Source organism: Notothenia rossii (genome assembly GCF_949606895.1).
Source record: "Notothenia rossii genome assembly, chromosome: 2".
Taxonomy (NCBI): domain Eukaryota; kingdom Metazoa; phylum Chordata; class Actinopteri; order Perciformes; family Nototheniidae; genus Notothenia; species Notothenia rossii.
The window spans coordinates 59,738,254-59,752,103 of NC_136904.1; the positions used below are offsets into that span (position 1 = coordinate 59,738,254).

Genomic DNA, 13,850 nt, shown 5'->3' on the forward strand with positions numbered 1-13,850 from the left:
CATGTTCCTCAGGGTCTCAGCAGTTACAGGTGAGGTAAAGAAAATAAAAGAGAAAAAGGTCAGTAACAACACTTTAAAGTAACAACACTGAATAATTATCTATTTTAATAATTTTCTCTCAGTAATCACTCAACTACTGTCTTTCCAAACAACAGATTGACTCACCCTCACTGTCATCACAATGAAACATGTCCAGAAGAATGTCATGCAAAGCTCCCTGCCTGCCTGCCTTCCTTCGACTCTCCCTGAACTGCTTCCTTAGCACCCGGTGGAGGGCGCAGTAGGCCACTCTTCAAATGTTTCACGAAATACTTACCATGATGACTACTCTTACTGTTTAACATTTTGGTGTACTTCATGTAATAAAATAATAACTTAATGGTAAGGCTACTAAAAATGACAAGGCTAAGTAATGTAATGCTAACTAACGTGCTCGCTACTCGTCGCTACTACCTAGGTAGCTAACTTGACTATGTTCCATGCACAACATGTATATTACCTATGATATTACCTGATATGTCTGATCCAGCAACTCCTGGTCCTTTCATAAGAGGGGAAGCGATAGAACGAGCAAGTTGTATGATCACTTTTGTGATTACAACATGGTACAAAGCACACAGGCATCTTGTAAAAGTGAATTTATTGGACTAATCTCTTATATTTATTGGAGGGAATAAATCAGTTATGAAATCTTCTTCTTCGCTTTAATTACGAGTCGCAACCACTTGGAGCATTATCGCCTGTGACATCACATGCGCGACCCAGAATGGGATTTGGGATTTGTAGTCTTTGTAGTCGCGTATTTTTCATAGTCTTATATTTCAACAGTTTTACGACAAAATGTGACTTTTTTGACATGGAAATGATTGTTTAAGATTGACAAACATCATATGTGTAGCTCGTGGCACAATTCAAACGGGATCAAAAGATACGTTTTCTCTCTCCATTGAATTCAATGTATAATTTTTCGCTTCCGGGGTCCCATGGACCGGAAGTAGATGGGCGTGACTTCGCCTCTCTAAGGGATAGGAAGTCCAAGGTTGAAGCTCCGTTCGAAGCTTCAGTGTCAAACTGCCATCACTACGGCTGGCTTCCCTTGCCTCACAATCCAATCAAATCGCATCAACTTAGTGGTGCAGTGACGCGTCCCAAAAAGCGGAAGTAAGCTGCGCTCGGTTTCCCTCGACAAAATAGCAATGGGATTTCTCCATAGGATTTTGGAAAATAGCTCGAAAAAAGGTCAGTGGAAAACTAACCTGTTAGGTAAATGCACGTTTTGTTCAGTCGGATAATATCCACATGTCTACCCTACTTTTATAATTTTCGAATCATAAATCTAATCGATAGAAGATAGATAGCGTCACTGCACCACTCTCACCGCCGTTAGAAAGTAGCAAGCAACTGAAGCAAGTGCAATTATGGAGGGTGGAGATTTGGAGTATTTAATCAAAAATAATTGGACTAAACTTCCGCTGCAGCAGCAACAACAAATACAATCTGATGACAGGCCAATGCCCAAACTGGAGCTGTGTACAGCGAGGAACAAAGGAGCGAACCGGACGTATAGCGTGAAGGGTCTCCTGATTTAGTTTGTGAATGAATGCTTATTAGAGTTTCGGCTGAAGAGTGCGTGCGGACCTGTCGGTCAGATAACAGGCGTCTGTATGATACAAATGTGTGTAAAATGATACCGGGCACTGTAATCACTCAACCGTTACGTTATTACATTGACCACCACACCCCCCACCCAAAAAGAAAGGACGTATTATTGGCTTCCCCTAATTTTTTCCCCACGCCACGCTACTGGTCTTTGATGCACACAGGAATAAACGCAGATCATCCTCTGGCTGCAGCCTCTACCGGCACTTGCTTTTGATCAAAGTCAATGCGGAAAAGCTGCACTCACACAGGTAGGTGGAGGGGAAGGGAATGAGCACTTTTACAGCCTTTTTGGCGAGGTGGGGGAACTCACTGTCCACAGGCAGCCACAAGTGGGCAAGTGTCACTTTACTCGTCTTTTTCTCGTTCTTTTGTATCTCACGCTGCGCCTCCCCTGAAGCTCTCTGGCGCCCCCCAGGGGAGGTGCGCCTCACACTTTGAAAACCGCTGCTCTATGGCATACCATCCAACCTCCTCAATAAACTCCAACATATCCAGAACTCAGCTGCCCGCCTCCTCACCCACACCCGCTCCCGAGACCACATCACTCCCATCCTCCAGAACATCCACTGGCTCCCCGTCCGTCAAAGAATCCACTTCAAAGTCCTCCTCATAACTTACAAAGCCCTCAACAACCAGGCCCCCTCTCACAGACCTGCTGCACCACCACACCCCTTCCCGCTGCCTCCGCTCATCAGAAGCCAACCTCCTATCCATCCCCACCCGCACCAATCACCGGACCTGGGGGGACAGAGCCTTCTCCGTCGCTGCCCCCTCCCTCTGGAACTCACTCCCACAACCCATCAGAGACTGCACCGACCTCACCACCTTCAAAAAACTCACAAAAACTCACCTCTTCAATCTGGCTTTTCATGTGTGATTGTTTTTGTATTATTTGACTTTAACTTTAACTATATATTTATTTGTTGTTCCTTTCTTCTCTTTTCTTTTTTCTTCACTATTATCTGTAAAGCGTCTTTGAGCACCTGTAAAAGCGCAAACAAATTAAATCTATTATTATTATTATTATTATTATAACTCAGTGTGTTACGTTTCTGCAAGAGAGGGGAGGGGCTCCACACACACATTGAGCATGAGCGCTGCAGCAGCACTGCACGCAGTCAGAGCATTATGGCTGCTGCGTCTGGTCCATGTCCGAGCAAATTTTGAAAATAACTTTACCTGGAATGGTGAGTTTGAAAACATCTATATCTATCTGTAGATGTATTTTTGTCAAAAATGTATTAGCTAAAAGACCTGCTCACAACAAGTTAGCTTAGCGCTAAAGCTGCACGTGGTTTAGCTAACGACGTTACTTAACAGCTGATCATTTGGTAAAAAAAACGATTTAAAATGGCTTTTCATAAGGTTGCATATGAGTGATTCGTGACATTTATAACAGTAACTTAGCAAAATGTTCAACGGAGCATTTCATTAAGGGGATATTAGCAGTTTAGCTAACGTTCTACAGAGGTTAGTTAACGTTGTACAAAGGTTAGTAAACGTTTTGCAGTGGTTAGTTAACATTGTACAGAGGTTAGTTAACGGTTTGCAGTGGTTAGTTAACGTTATACAGAGGTTAGTTAACGTTGTGCAGTGGAGTTAATGTATTTTTTTCGTTTTCTTTTCTAGTTATCATTTGGTAATAAACCCAATTAAAAATGTGTCCTTAGGTTGCACGCCTGCCGGATTATCTTCCACTCCGACGAGCTGCACCCCCTCATCCTGGCCCCGCTTGCCGACCTGGCGGTGGGGCTGTACGGTGAGTGGGTGAGCCAGCGCTGTGAGGTGCTCTTCCTCACCCACCACTTCATCTTCCACGACAACAACCACACCTGGGATGGCCACTACTACCACTACTCTGCCAACACCCCACCTTCAGCATCTACGCCCGGGGGCGCTACAGCCGGGGTTGCTCCACTCCACCCGCGTGATGGGCGGGACAGAGTTCGTCTTCAAAGGTAACGGGTTAAACTGTTGACCCTGGTAGAATGGTCTCTTTTACTCCCTTTATTGTACATGTGAGGGTCTATGTATGTATGCTTTCTGTGTTTGACAATGTCACAAATACATCATATATATATATACAGTGGTCAAGTTGTAAAAAAAAGCCAGGGGGGATGGTGGATCTGCATGCCCCCCCCCCCCCCGGAGATTAAAAACAAAAATTAACCTGCAATTCAGGGTAGTTGAGTAGACTGGATATATGTTTGGTGCTGACTGCCTTAAGGGCCCTTAATTTGATCTGATGACAGCGCATTTGGTGGGAGACCAACGTTGTACCCTTTTGATTAGTGTTTAAGCACAAAGATAATTATTATATTCTATTACTGTAAAACAACTTGCATGCTATGGATATATCACGTGTCAGATACTCCTGTCATTGATCTTGACCAAGGCACCTCAGAATTAGAGTTGGTCCCATGGCTACCACTGCTCCTACATAGTGTAAATGCAGAGGACACATTTTCCCACTGGGTGCAAGTGCAACTTCAACTTCACACTCACAATACCTATAAATCTACTGGGAATTCATCCATTAAATGTTGAAACAAAACCTCACAAAACATTGAACATGAATCCTCTCTAGTCAAGTCCATTTTAATTCAAGTGCAAGAACATGGATTAAACAAATATACTATTTACAAAATCTGAAAATAATACATATAATATGATATACAAATACAAATAAACAGTTTTATTCAATGGCTACCAACCCAATTCTCCCCTATACTGTAGTATCTCATAGGATCTTCCAAAGAGTTTCATAATCATGTTTTTTAATGACAACTTTCCGGACTCTTGCTCTCAGATCATTAGCCAAGCTATGACTTTGAAGCCAAGACTTGACATAAACTTCTGGTTTGAACATTTGTAGTGGAGGGCCAACACACTTGATGAAAAGCAAGGCTGACATACTTTTTACCTCTAGCGTGCTTCTAGTTGTGGTTAAAATGTTCATCTGACTGAACCCACGCTCACACTCAGCTGTGGAGATGACCAGTGTGTTCACTGCTTGAAGAAGGGGTTTTAGCTCTTCTGGTGCTTGTGGTGTCATTTCATCAACAGTTTTGAGTTTCACCATATCAACATATTCCCTCATTCCTCTCTGAATTTGTCTGCCATCATCAAGCTTGAAAAAGGAGCAGAGTTCCTGTATTTCCTTTTCGGCATAACGAACACCACACACATCTGGCCAGTTTGATGGCTGCAGCACTTTGACATTGTCAAGAAAGCTCTGGTACTCTTCTTTGCTTCTCTGTTTTCCAGGCAGTGATCCCATTCTTGTCTCAATTTTAGCAGCCAAAGCATGAAAAAAATGTTGGTGGTTTATTTCTCTGCTGTGTCTTAAATTATTTGTTAGTGGCACCCCTTTGAATAGCTTCAAACCGATTGCAGTCTGAGCCACTTCTGCCGCTGGTCCAGGCTGCTCTGCCATGGACTTCAACACACGGACCTGCCGACTGAGTATTGCTACAGCCTTGGGGAGCGTCATGTTTCTGTCTTGAAGAGAGAGAGAGAATTCAGACAACTCTTCTAAAGCATCATACATGATTCCAAGATTGTGCACAAAGGTGACATTAGAAAGGCGATCTATTAAACCACTGAACATGCATTTCTCTGTTGAACTTCTTTTAGGATCAACTGAGGCATTGGAAAAGTGCTTGTGGATTGCAGGGTACTGCTGCCATACAGCTTTAATGGTCCTGTAACTGGATGCCACCCATCTAGTGCTGAGAATTCTCCCTATGTTCAGACACTGTAAAGCAAGTTCCTCACAACATTCAGTGAGCTCACGGCGGTTTTTGGCCGATGCATGATAGAGACTGTACACTTTGTCAAAGAAAAACTGGAAGTCATTCATCCCTACAGTTTCTTCAACAGCATCTCCAACACTCAGCTCAAGACGGTGGTTCATGCAGTGCCACACCATTACGTTTGGAAACTTTTCTACGATTTTGGTTGCAACACCTGCTTTACTTCCAAGCATTACAGAAGCTCCATCTGATGCAAAGCAAACAAAGCGTTCACTCAGAATAGCTTCAGAGAAGCCATGATGTGACAGATTTTTCATTAGAGCTTGATAGATTTCACCTGCATTGGTAGCAGAAAGCTCAACTAGATCCAAGAAGAATGTTAGGGGCTCTTCACTCATCCCTAAGCTCGCTCTAATATAAATGATCAATACTGATTTTTTACTGTGAGTTGTAGCTTCATCTATCATAAAAGAAAGTTTTGTTCCACTTTGAAGGACCTTTCCAACTACTCTCTTTCGCATTTCATTTGCTATGTGTTGGCTGATTGTTGCACAGGAATAGTCTGAATGTAAAGTTCTTCCCATGTCTAGTCCATTCAAGACTTGCAGATCAATATCGGACGGTAGATCTGTGAAAGGCCTTCCAGATTTCACAATCTTGTAAACTGTACGAAATACCCTATCAGTAGTTAATAAGTGATCCCTTTGCATTTCAGAAGTCAATGTTTCCAATGTCTTTTCTTTTGCTTTTTCCATGGTTTTCTCAGCTGCTTGGTGATAGTCTGACATTTTATGCTTGTGTATTTTCTTACGAAGAGACTGCAGCTGTGCTGCTCGGTTTGTACCATAGGCTGTAACCTTAACGTTGGACCACTCCTCAGCAATATGCAACTGGCTGCTCCCACCTGTACTTGGCCCAACCACTTTCATTTTCTGGCAGGTTAGGCAGCCAAGTTTTTTGCTTTGACATATTAGCCATGGATAATACTTTTTTTTCTCCCTGAACTTGGTAGATGTCCAGCATTCAGGGATATCTTGCTCATTATCTCCCTGGTTATTTTGGTCAGAATCATCGACACTATCTCGCCCTGCTTCTGCCTCCTCCTCTCTTCTTTTTTCTACCACAAAAACATAAAATCTATGTTAAAACCCCACTTGGTAAGATACATTTCCCCTCTTCGAAAAAGAAAAGTGTCTATTTAGAAATATCAAACCTGTTCCTTCTCCAGCTCTAGTCTCCTCTGCTCTCCTTCCTGCTTCCTCGCCATGATTATCCTCTATATGAATAAAACAACGGCATTATGGTTTTGTTAGAATGAGCAGACAGTGAAGTAGGCCTACTGTCAAGTTGTGTTTTTTTTTCATATAAAATAAGAGCGATGACATTCAACCACCAGAAGCCGCTATCACACGATTCGGAGGCATGCATCACATTTAAAGCTTTTTAAGTAATACATTTTGGTCGCTCACAGTGACTAAAGGTGCAATTTTCACACTTAATTTATATTATATGATCTCACTAAAATGAATGGAAAGCTTATCAAACAAAGTGCTTAAATCACTAGTGGATACATGATCATCGAATTGATACACAAAATCAGCCTAAAGATCCTCCAGGAACCTTAATTCAAATGGGTTCTTTCGGAACCAGTTTTCATACTGAAGAATCCCAAACTTGGACTATCTACCATCCTTAACTGAACTTCACCGGCTGTTTCAGGAACCGTCAACGACACCTGTTCTTCTCTGTGTTCTTCTGCCCCTGTCGTCTCTGCTTGTACACTAGCTTGCTCTGCCTCATCCTAAATTACATTTAATTTTTTTCCCCGACTGAACATGTCTAGGCTAGTTAAGTGTGTTGCTTATGCGGTCGCCTAAGCAGTAAAGAGCTGTGGGAAACCCTGCGAGATATTCCATGTGAAAAAGAAATCAAATCTGACATTAACTTTGTGAATATAAGAAAGGTCTAACCTGACGTTGGTTACTATAGCAGCTAGTACTAGCTGCCTGGCGTTAGGCTAGTTAACAAGAAAAAAAACGTAAGCTCCCAAACTATAACTCTGTTGTTATCGCCTCTGTCCAGAGATTACACATTTGGTGACATATCAAAAGTATTCTTGACTTACCTTCAGTGGTACTTTTTGTCCTCTTAAAGCCGAAGTAGTCCCTCAGGTCAAGCTGTCCTTGTCGCTTACTGGCCATGATGCTTGCACAGGCTGCGCTGCTATCGTTGACGCTGACTGACTTGACATCAATTTCTTGATCGTGATATGTGCACGAGCCCCTCGTCAACAGTATTTTAGCGGCTAAAATAATGTGGACGAGGGGCACGTGACGTGCACATATAAAATGTAGAATGTTGAAAATTAAACATTGGCAATATTTCCACATTAATTGATCAAATAACAGGGGATGGGAAGGGGGGATGGCCGTTTCATAAGGGGGATGGTTTTGACCATTTTAATACCTAAGGGGGATGCCACCCCCCCCCATCCCCCCTCAACTCGACTACTGTATATATATATATATATATATATATATATATATATATACAAAAATAAACCAAGGACAAAGATTCAGCTGGAAAAAAAACGGGTTATTTTCCTGTCCTACAGCTGTGGTAAAGAGTCAAATATACCAACAATTTCTTGTCATTCTAGCTGTAACTTGTTGTAATTTTACTTCCCAACAGACTACAGAGCCAGCTGAAATCCAGACCCTGGTGCTCAGAGGGCTTCCAATTATCCTTGGCGACAACCCCACAGACTTCTACAAAGCAGGCTTTGTAAGTAACCTCTTACCTTCTCACAGAGGATTTAAAAGCACCATTATTTGTTAGTTCCTGTCCCTGGTAAACCTTTGAGCGTAGTTTTATACAATTACAGATTAAGGTGTTCCACTCATCACTAGTACGATTATTTATAGCCGATAAATATTGGTGAAATTCTTACAAACAACACAAAACTAAAGCCGCTTATATAGTCCTAACTGTGTAGGTTAGTTTGCCACTTGCTTTAAGGCGAGACACCCCAGGTGAATAGGGTAATTTTTTTAACTTAAAGGTATCAGCTAGAAATTTCTCCAGTTAATTACTTACAATAAGGCAATTGTCTTTTGTATTACAAGTTTTCTGAAATAGCACGTTTAAATATGCAAATTAGCCATTATGTCATCAAATATGTGCATATTTTAACACATTTCAGGAATCGAAATCTGAACTTTGGATAAAGCCAGGTTCAAAATTATTGTTTCATTTTGTAGTCATATTAGTATCTTAGGCTTTTACAGAAGGGATTTTGGATATCTCTTTTTATCACTCCATAAATCAGAAAATACTGTCAACAGCCCTAAAATATAAATTTTTGCCATGTTTTTAGATATACAATGTTGTATAATTAAGGCTATGAATGATATATGAACAAACCCTTCTGTAAAAGCCTTCATAATATTGATAAGAATATAACTGGAAGGTTTGGTGTGTCTACGTGCTACTGAAGTTGAAATTTCGAACTCAGAGTAGGAAAAAAACTCATTTGGAGAAAAGGACCTTTAAAGATTGCAGCGAGGCGCTAGCTAAGCCCTCCTGTTCTCTGGATGACAGCTTGCGCCTCGACGCACTCCGTGAAGGTATTTCATGTTCGGGGTCATTTGTTTTTTGTATAATCTTGCTTCGTGCAAGGGATAATTGTTGTCATCTTCTCTGTAAACTTTTTTTTCGCCGTTCTTTTGCCATTTTGAGATTTCAATTTCTAGCGGAAAGCTAACAAGGAAGTGTTTTAGCACACCACGTGACGGATCTGAATGAATCACGTTGTCTGAAATTGACACCAGCCAATGAGATTTCGTTTCTTGGTTTAAGATCCCTTTGTGCTTTCCCGATTGGTTGCTGATACAAAGGAAATTACCATATTTGGATCCGATGAGATTGTGCAGGAGAGACACAGCTTTCTAACGATATCTCTGATGACATGGTGCACACAGCGGTCGCGGTACTTTATGTTACGTTAGAAAGCTAACTTTTGGTGAATTTAGGAGAAATCTACTGACGCAAATAGACAAACTATAGTCAAATAAACACTTAAATGTGTATTTTGTACGTTTTCCTTCCAAAAGCCTGAAAGAAAACATGTTATAGAATCAAAATAGCACAAAATCTCAAAATTGACCAGTGCTTGAAAAACGATGTTTTTGCCTGCCGTGTCTCGCCTTAAATGTGGCAGATCTTATAAAGTGTGCTGCTGGCTGAGACAAAGCAGCCCCTCCTCTAGCAGCTGTACCTGTAGTGATTCTAGAGCAGCAACAGTATAACGGTTACACCAGCATCAGTCATTATATACATTAATATCTCACTGGGAAAAAAATCTAAAATGTCAATAAAGAATCTGAATATTCTTGACAGCATTATACTGAGGCAAGTTTTGAAAGAATGAAGAACACAGACATCTGTCAGTATCATTTATCCTGTCCTCCTTCCACTGCTGCTGTGGGTCACTGCCTGCAGGTACCGCTACCTGACCGGGGGGTGGGTGGTCTGCTTTATCTCAACCAGCAAGTGAATTCACAAGAATACTCAACGTTTTAAGATACGTGGCAAACTGAGCTAAACAGTTCATACAGACAGCTTTTGTCTTAGCTGGTATACCAAATGTGGGTTACGTTTAATATTGGGTTTCCATAACATCCCTAAATTAAATCATTTCTTATTAATTGTTTATTGCTATTTTGCTAAAAATATGATTTCTCGGTCAGCACTAATAGCAACAGCTCTTTCAAACCTCTTTGAGTGATCTGTTGTGCTTTATTCCAGCAGAACCAACTCACACCTTCCCTCATGTGTCTGACTCTCTTATGACTATATTGCATTATTCATGGTTATTTAATGAAACATGTCCTGATTGTGCTCTTATGTTGCTGTCGTTTCAGGACAGTGATGATGAGGACTCGTTCCGTGAGATTGACATTGGGATCCTCCTGGTTGAGCATGAAGGTGCTGGTCCCTCATCTTCCCTGCATCGCAGTCCAGCCTCGCTGAAGATCATCCTTGAGGGACAAGTTGTGATCGACAACATCCAAGACCTGCCAAAAGCGATGTTCATTCTGTTTGGTCTTACATACGCACTGCATCCCAACTACCCCAAGACTATGATGCTCACATTCCATTTCATCCAAAAGGTTCTTCTCACGTTGGGCCAAGACGAACTAAAGCCAAGGTTGCAAACTGTTACGGCTGCTGTTTCTGTCTGCTCGTTAATCTGTCTGGGATTGTTTGCAGCTGTGTGCATGTGTGTGATATGTAAATGAGCTGTCCGGTTGCCCCGACATCATTGGCTGTCATCTCCTGGTCCGCCTCTGAAGATGGGGATTGGATTGATGTCATCCAATCGAAGTGCACAGCCGGAGCACACCTGCTGGGGAGGAGAACAAAGGCTGGGGACAACTGACACTCTGGAGGCTCTGTTGAGGAACAGACGCCTCTCGCTTCGTTTGGGTACTAAATCTATAAACTGTGGTTAGCTTGTACGAGATTAGCTTTGCTTTGGTTAGCGTAGCATCAATTGGATTGTTGTTTGGTAAAGCTGTGTTTGTTCAGTTCCGTTATTAGTTTGTACCACTTTTAAAGTGAGGTTTTGTTTCATTTCCTATTTGGTGTAATAGTGTTTATTCCATTGTATGCAACGAGACTCCTTTTTAGAGCTCTCCTTTTGTTGGGTATACCTGTGCCCTTTTGGCCTTCTTTGTTTGTTACAGGCTGCATGCCTGCCATTTAGTTTGACCAGCTGTTTAAAATAAACACTTATAATTATACCAATTCCACTCTGGTCGTGTTGTTTCCCTTTTGGTTCCCCTAGCCCAGGGGTCGGCAACCCAAAATGTTGAAAGAGCTATATTGGACCAAAAAAAAAAAAAAAATCTGTCTGGAGCCGCAAAAAATTAAAAGCCTTATATAAGCCTTATAATGAAGGCAACACATGCTGTAAGTGGCTATATTAGCCTACTATCAAAATGATAAGTAGGCTACAAATACATAATGAGCATTCATGATTAAATGTTTATTTTCCCTGCAGCGCATCCTGGAGAGAATGACGCACCACGTGACTACTCTGCTGTACGATGGTGCTTTAAGTTGAACTTCCGTTATAATATTAATGTATTATGTTTCGTTGCATTGATGAAATTATAGAAATACAATAAAGAAATCAGATTTTTTATGTCATTTTTATTTTAGGATTCGAAAAAACAACAACAAAATGTGCAACGTGCATAATAGGCCTCCTGTAATTTCAGACCTCCCCATGGAAATAAAATGCAGTCCTTTTCAATCCTCAATAATACAATACAATACAATACAATCCTCTTCTCTTTTCCCCCTTATCTGGGCAACAGACAGAGTGCAATAAAACAGCAGCCTTTTGAAAAGGTAAAGTATATACAATTAAAATAATACAGTTTAAGTTCGATTTCTGTGCATTATCCTCTTCTCTTTAGTTTTCTGCAAATGTGCAAGGGTAAAATGCAGCAGCACCCTCTTCTCTTTTGACACGCACAATACAATGCAGCCATCCTCGGACCTGAGCAACAAAACACAATAATATCCCTGTGTCATTCCAAATATATACTGACAAAAATCAGAAATCACTTTATAAAAACAGCCACTTTGTTACTAAATATGTGCCTATGACAGGATTGTGTTCTTACCCGTTTAATGTGACTTCTGTTTTCGGACATCACTGGACAGCTTCTCAACATCGGGCATGTAAGATGTAACTTTAATCTTCACGCAGGACTGCAAGCTCTCATCTGTGAGGCGGGTGCGGTATTTGGATTTTATGTAGTTCATGTTTGAGAATATCTGCTCGCACAGGTATGTTGATCCAAAGATGGATAATACTCCAAATGCATATTTCTTCATGTTCCTATAACTGTCTGGAAGAGCATTCCATGTTTCAAACACAAGTTTCTCGGGTGTTGGGAGGCTTTCAATTTCGCTCCATTTGTGGCTTTGGGCAAGCTGGGCTTTCTGGCGAGTGACGTCTTCAAGCTCGGCTGTCAGACTTTTGAATTTGGACATCCATAAATCTTTGTCAGCTATATCAGCCATTTCCATTTCAAGGTCAGCTTGATTTACTCCTGGGAATGTGTGCAACAAGGACGGCTCAATCCCCAGGGGTGTGACAGGGAAAGATAGTGTCATTTTTTCCTTTCGGAACTCGCTAAATCTGCTCCCAAATGCAGTTTGCATATCAACGATCGCACCTTGTAAATAATCACCGTTGAGTGTGTGATCGTGATGGGCTTCTTTGAACTCTCTCAGGGAGGGGAAGTGAGAGAGCGTGCCTCGCTGTACATCTCTGGCGAATACAGTCAGCTTGCGCTCGAATGACAAAACAGCTTCCAGCATTTGCAGTGCAGTGTTTCCCCGGCCCTGGAGACTTTTATTCAGCATGTTTAGGTGACTTGTCATATCCACCATAAAGTGCAGTTTTTCCAGCCACTCGGTATCTTCCAGTTGCGGGTAGTTCAGGTTTTTGCTTTTCAGGAATGTTTTCACATGTTCTAAACAAGCAACAAAGCGACGCAAAACCTCACCCCTGGACAGCCACCGGACTTTGTTGTGTAGCAGGAGATCGGAATATTCGCTGTCAACTTCATCTAGAAATGCACGGAACTGACGGTGGTTTAATGCTTTTGCAATTATCTTGTTCACCATCTCGATGACAAGGTTCATCACCTCCATACACTCCGGTGGGAATGTTTGTGCACACAGTGCTTCTTGGTGCAAGATGCAGTGAAATGCAAGCAGATTTCGATCCAACGCTTTCTGTAGTAAAGTCACAAACCCCTTTTGTGATCCTCTCATACTGGGTGCCCCCAAGCCCGCCTTAACCTGCCATCAGGCCCTGGGGCTGATAGTTTTTGTAGGCCCCCTATTTAAACAACAAATCAAAGTCATGAGAATGATCTACAATTTATAGCCTGGGCAGGCTCTGTGATCGCACTTCTCCACTCTGCTCTACACGCGCCTGGTCCTCTCCTCCATATGAGTGACGTATCGGGCCTCCCTCATGTATTTGTCCGGTTGCCGTTGGCTCCCCTCCACGTAGCAAGTCCTCGTCGTCCTCTCCATCTCCTCCAACAGATAATGTCCCTCCTGTCTGTTTTTCCTCTCCCGCTACTCCATCGCTATCAGAACCAGACGGCCTACTTGTCTCCGAGGCCCCGCGGCCGGCACCGCTACCGCTCGGTACAGAACTCATCTGTCCTTCCTCCTCATCCTGGCCTACAGGTTTAAAATAACCTGTAAGCTTCGGCATTTTTTGTAACAGCTGCTTGTCTCGAAACTCCTTTTCCCTCAACAATTTCCTTTTCCGAGTGCCACTCTCAAACTTTTTCTTCACTCAATCACTCGCAATTTGAATAAGTCACATGTGAAACA

General features: G+C 42.0%; 1 protein-coding gene across 3 annotated transcripts; it reads left to right on the forward strand.

Moving 5' to 3' along the window:
• The first annotated feature begins 1,887 nt into the window (after positions 1-1,887).
• Positions 1,888-11,390, forward strand: LOC307028525 (uncharacterized protein). Of its 3 annotated transcripts, none has more exons than XR_013805017.1 (4): positions 1,888-1,910; positions 3,333-3,620; positions 8,109-8,201; positions 10,340-11,390. XR_013805017.1 is itself a non-coding variant. In XM_079663614.1 (3 exons), the coding sequence occupies exons 1-3, from the start codon at positions 5,211-5,213 to the stop codon at positions 10,715-10,717; spliced, it is 495 nt and encodes a 164-aa protein (XP_079519740.1). In that variant the 5' UTR covers positions 4,156-5,210; the 3' UTR covers positions 10,718-11,390. The 3 variants fall into 3 exon arrangements, 1 of the variants encoding a protein (XP_079519740.1); XR_013805018.1 differs by lacking the exon at positions 1,888-1,910 and adding an exon at positions 2,723-2,849; XM_079663614.1 differs by lacking the exons at positions 1,888-1,910; positions 3,333-3,620 and adding an exon at positions 4,156-5,234.
• The last annotated feature ends 2,460 nt before the right edge of the window (positions 11,391-13,850 follow it).

Bases quoted from the DNA above. Each gene is read 5' to 3' on its own strand.
- LOC307028525 (XM_079663614.1), top strand. From the start codon at position 5,211: ATGATTCCAAGATTGTGCACAAAG. The intron at 5,235-8,108 runs GTGACATTAGAA...ACTTCCCAACAG, and splicing joins TTCCAAGATTGTGCACAAAG to ACTACAGAGCCAGCTGAAAT. The intron at 8,202-10,339 runs GTAAGTAACCTC...CTGTCGTTTCAG, and splicing joins ACTTCTACAAAGCAGGCTTT to GACAGTGATGATGAGGACTC.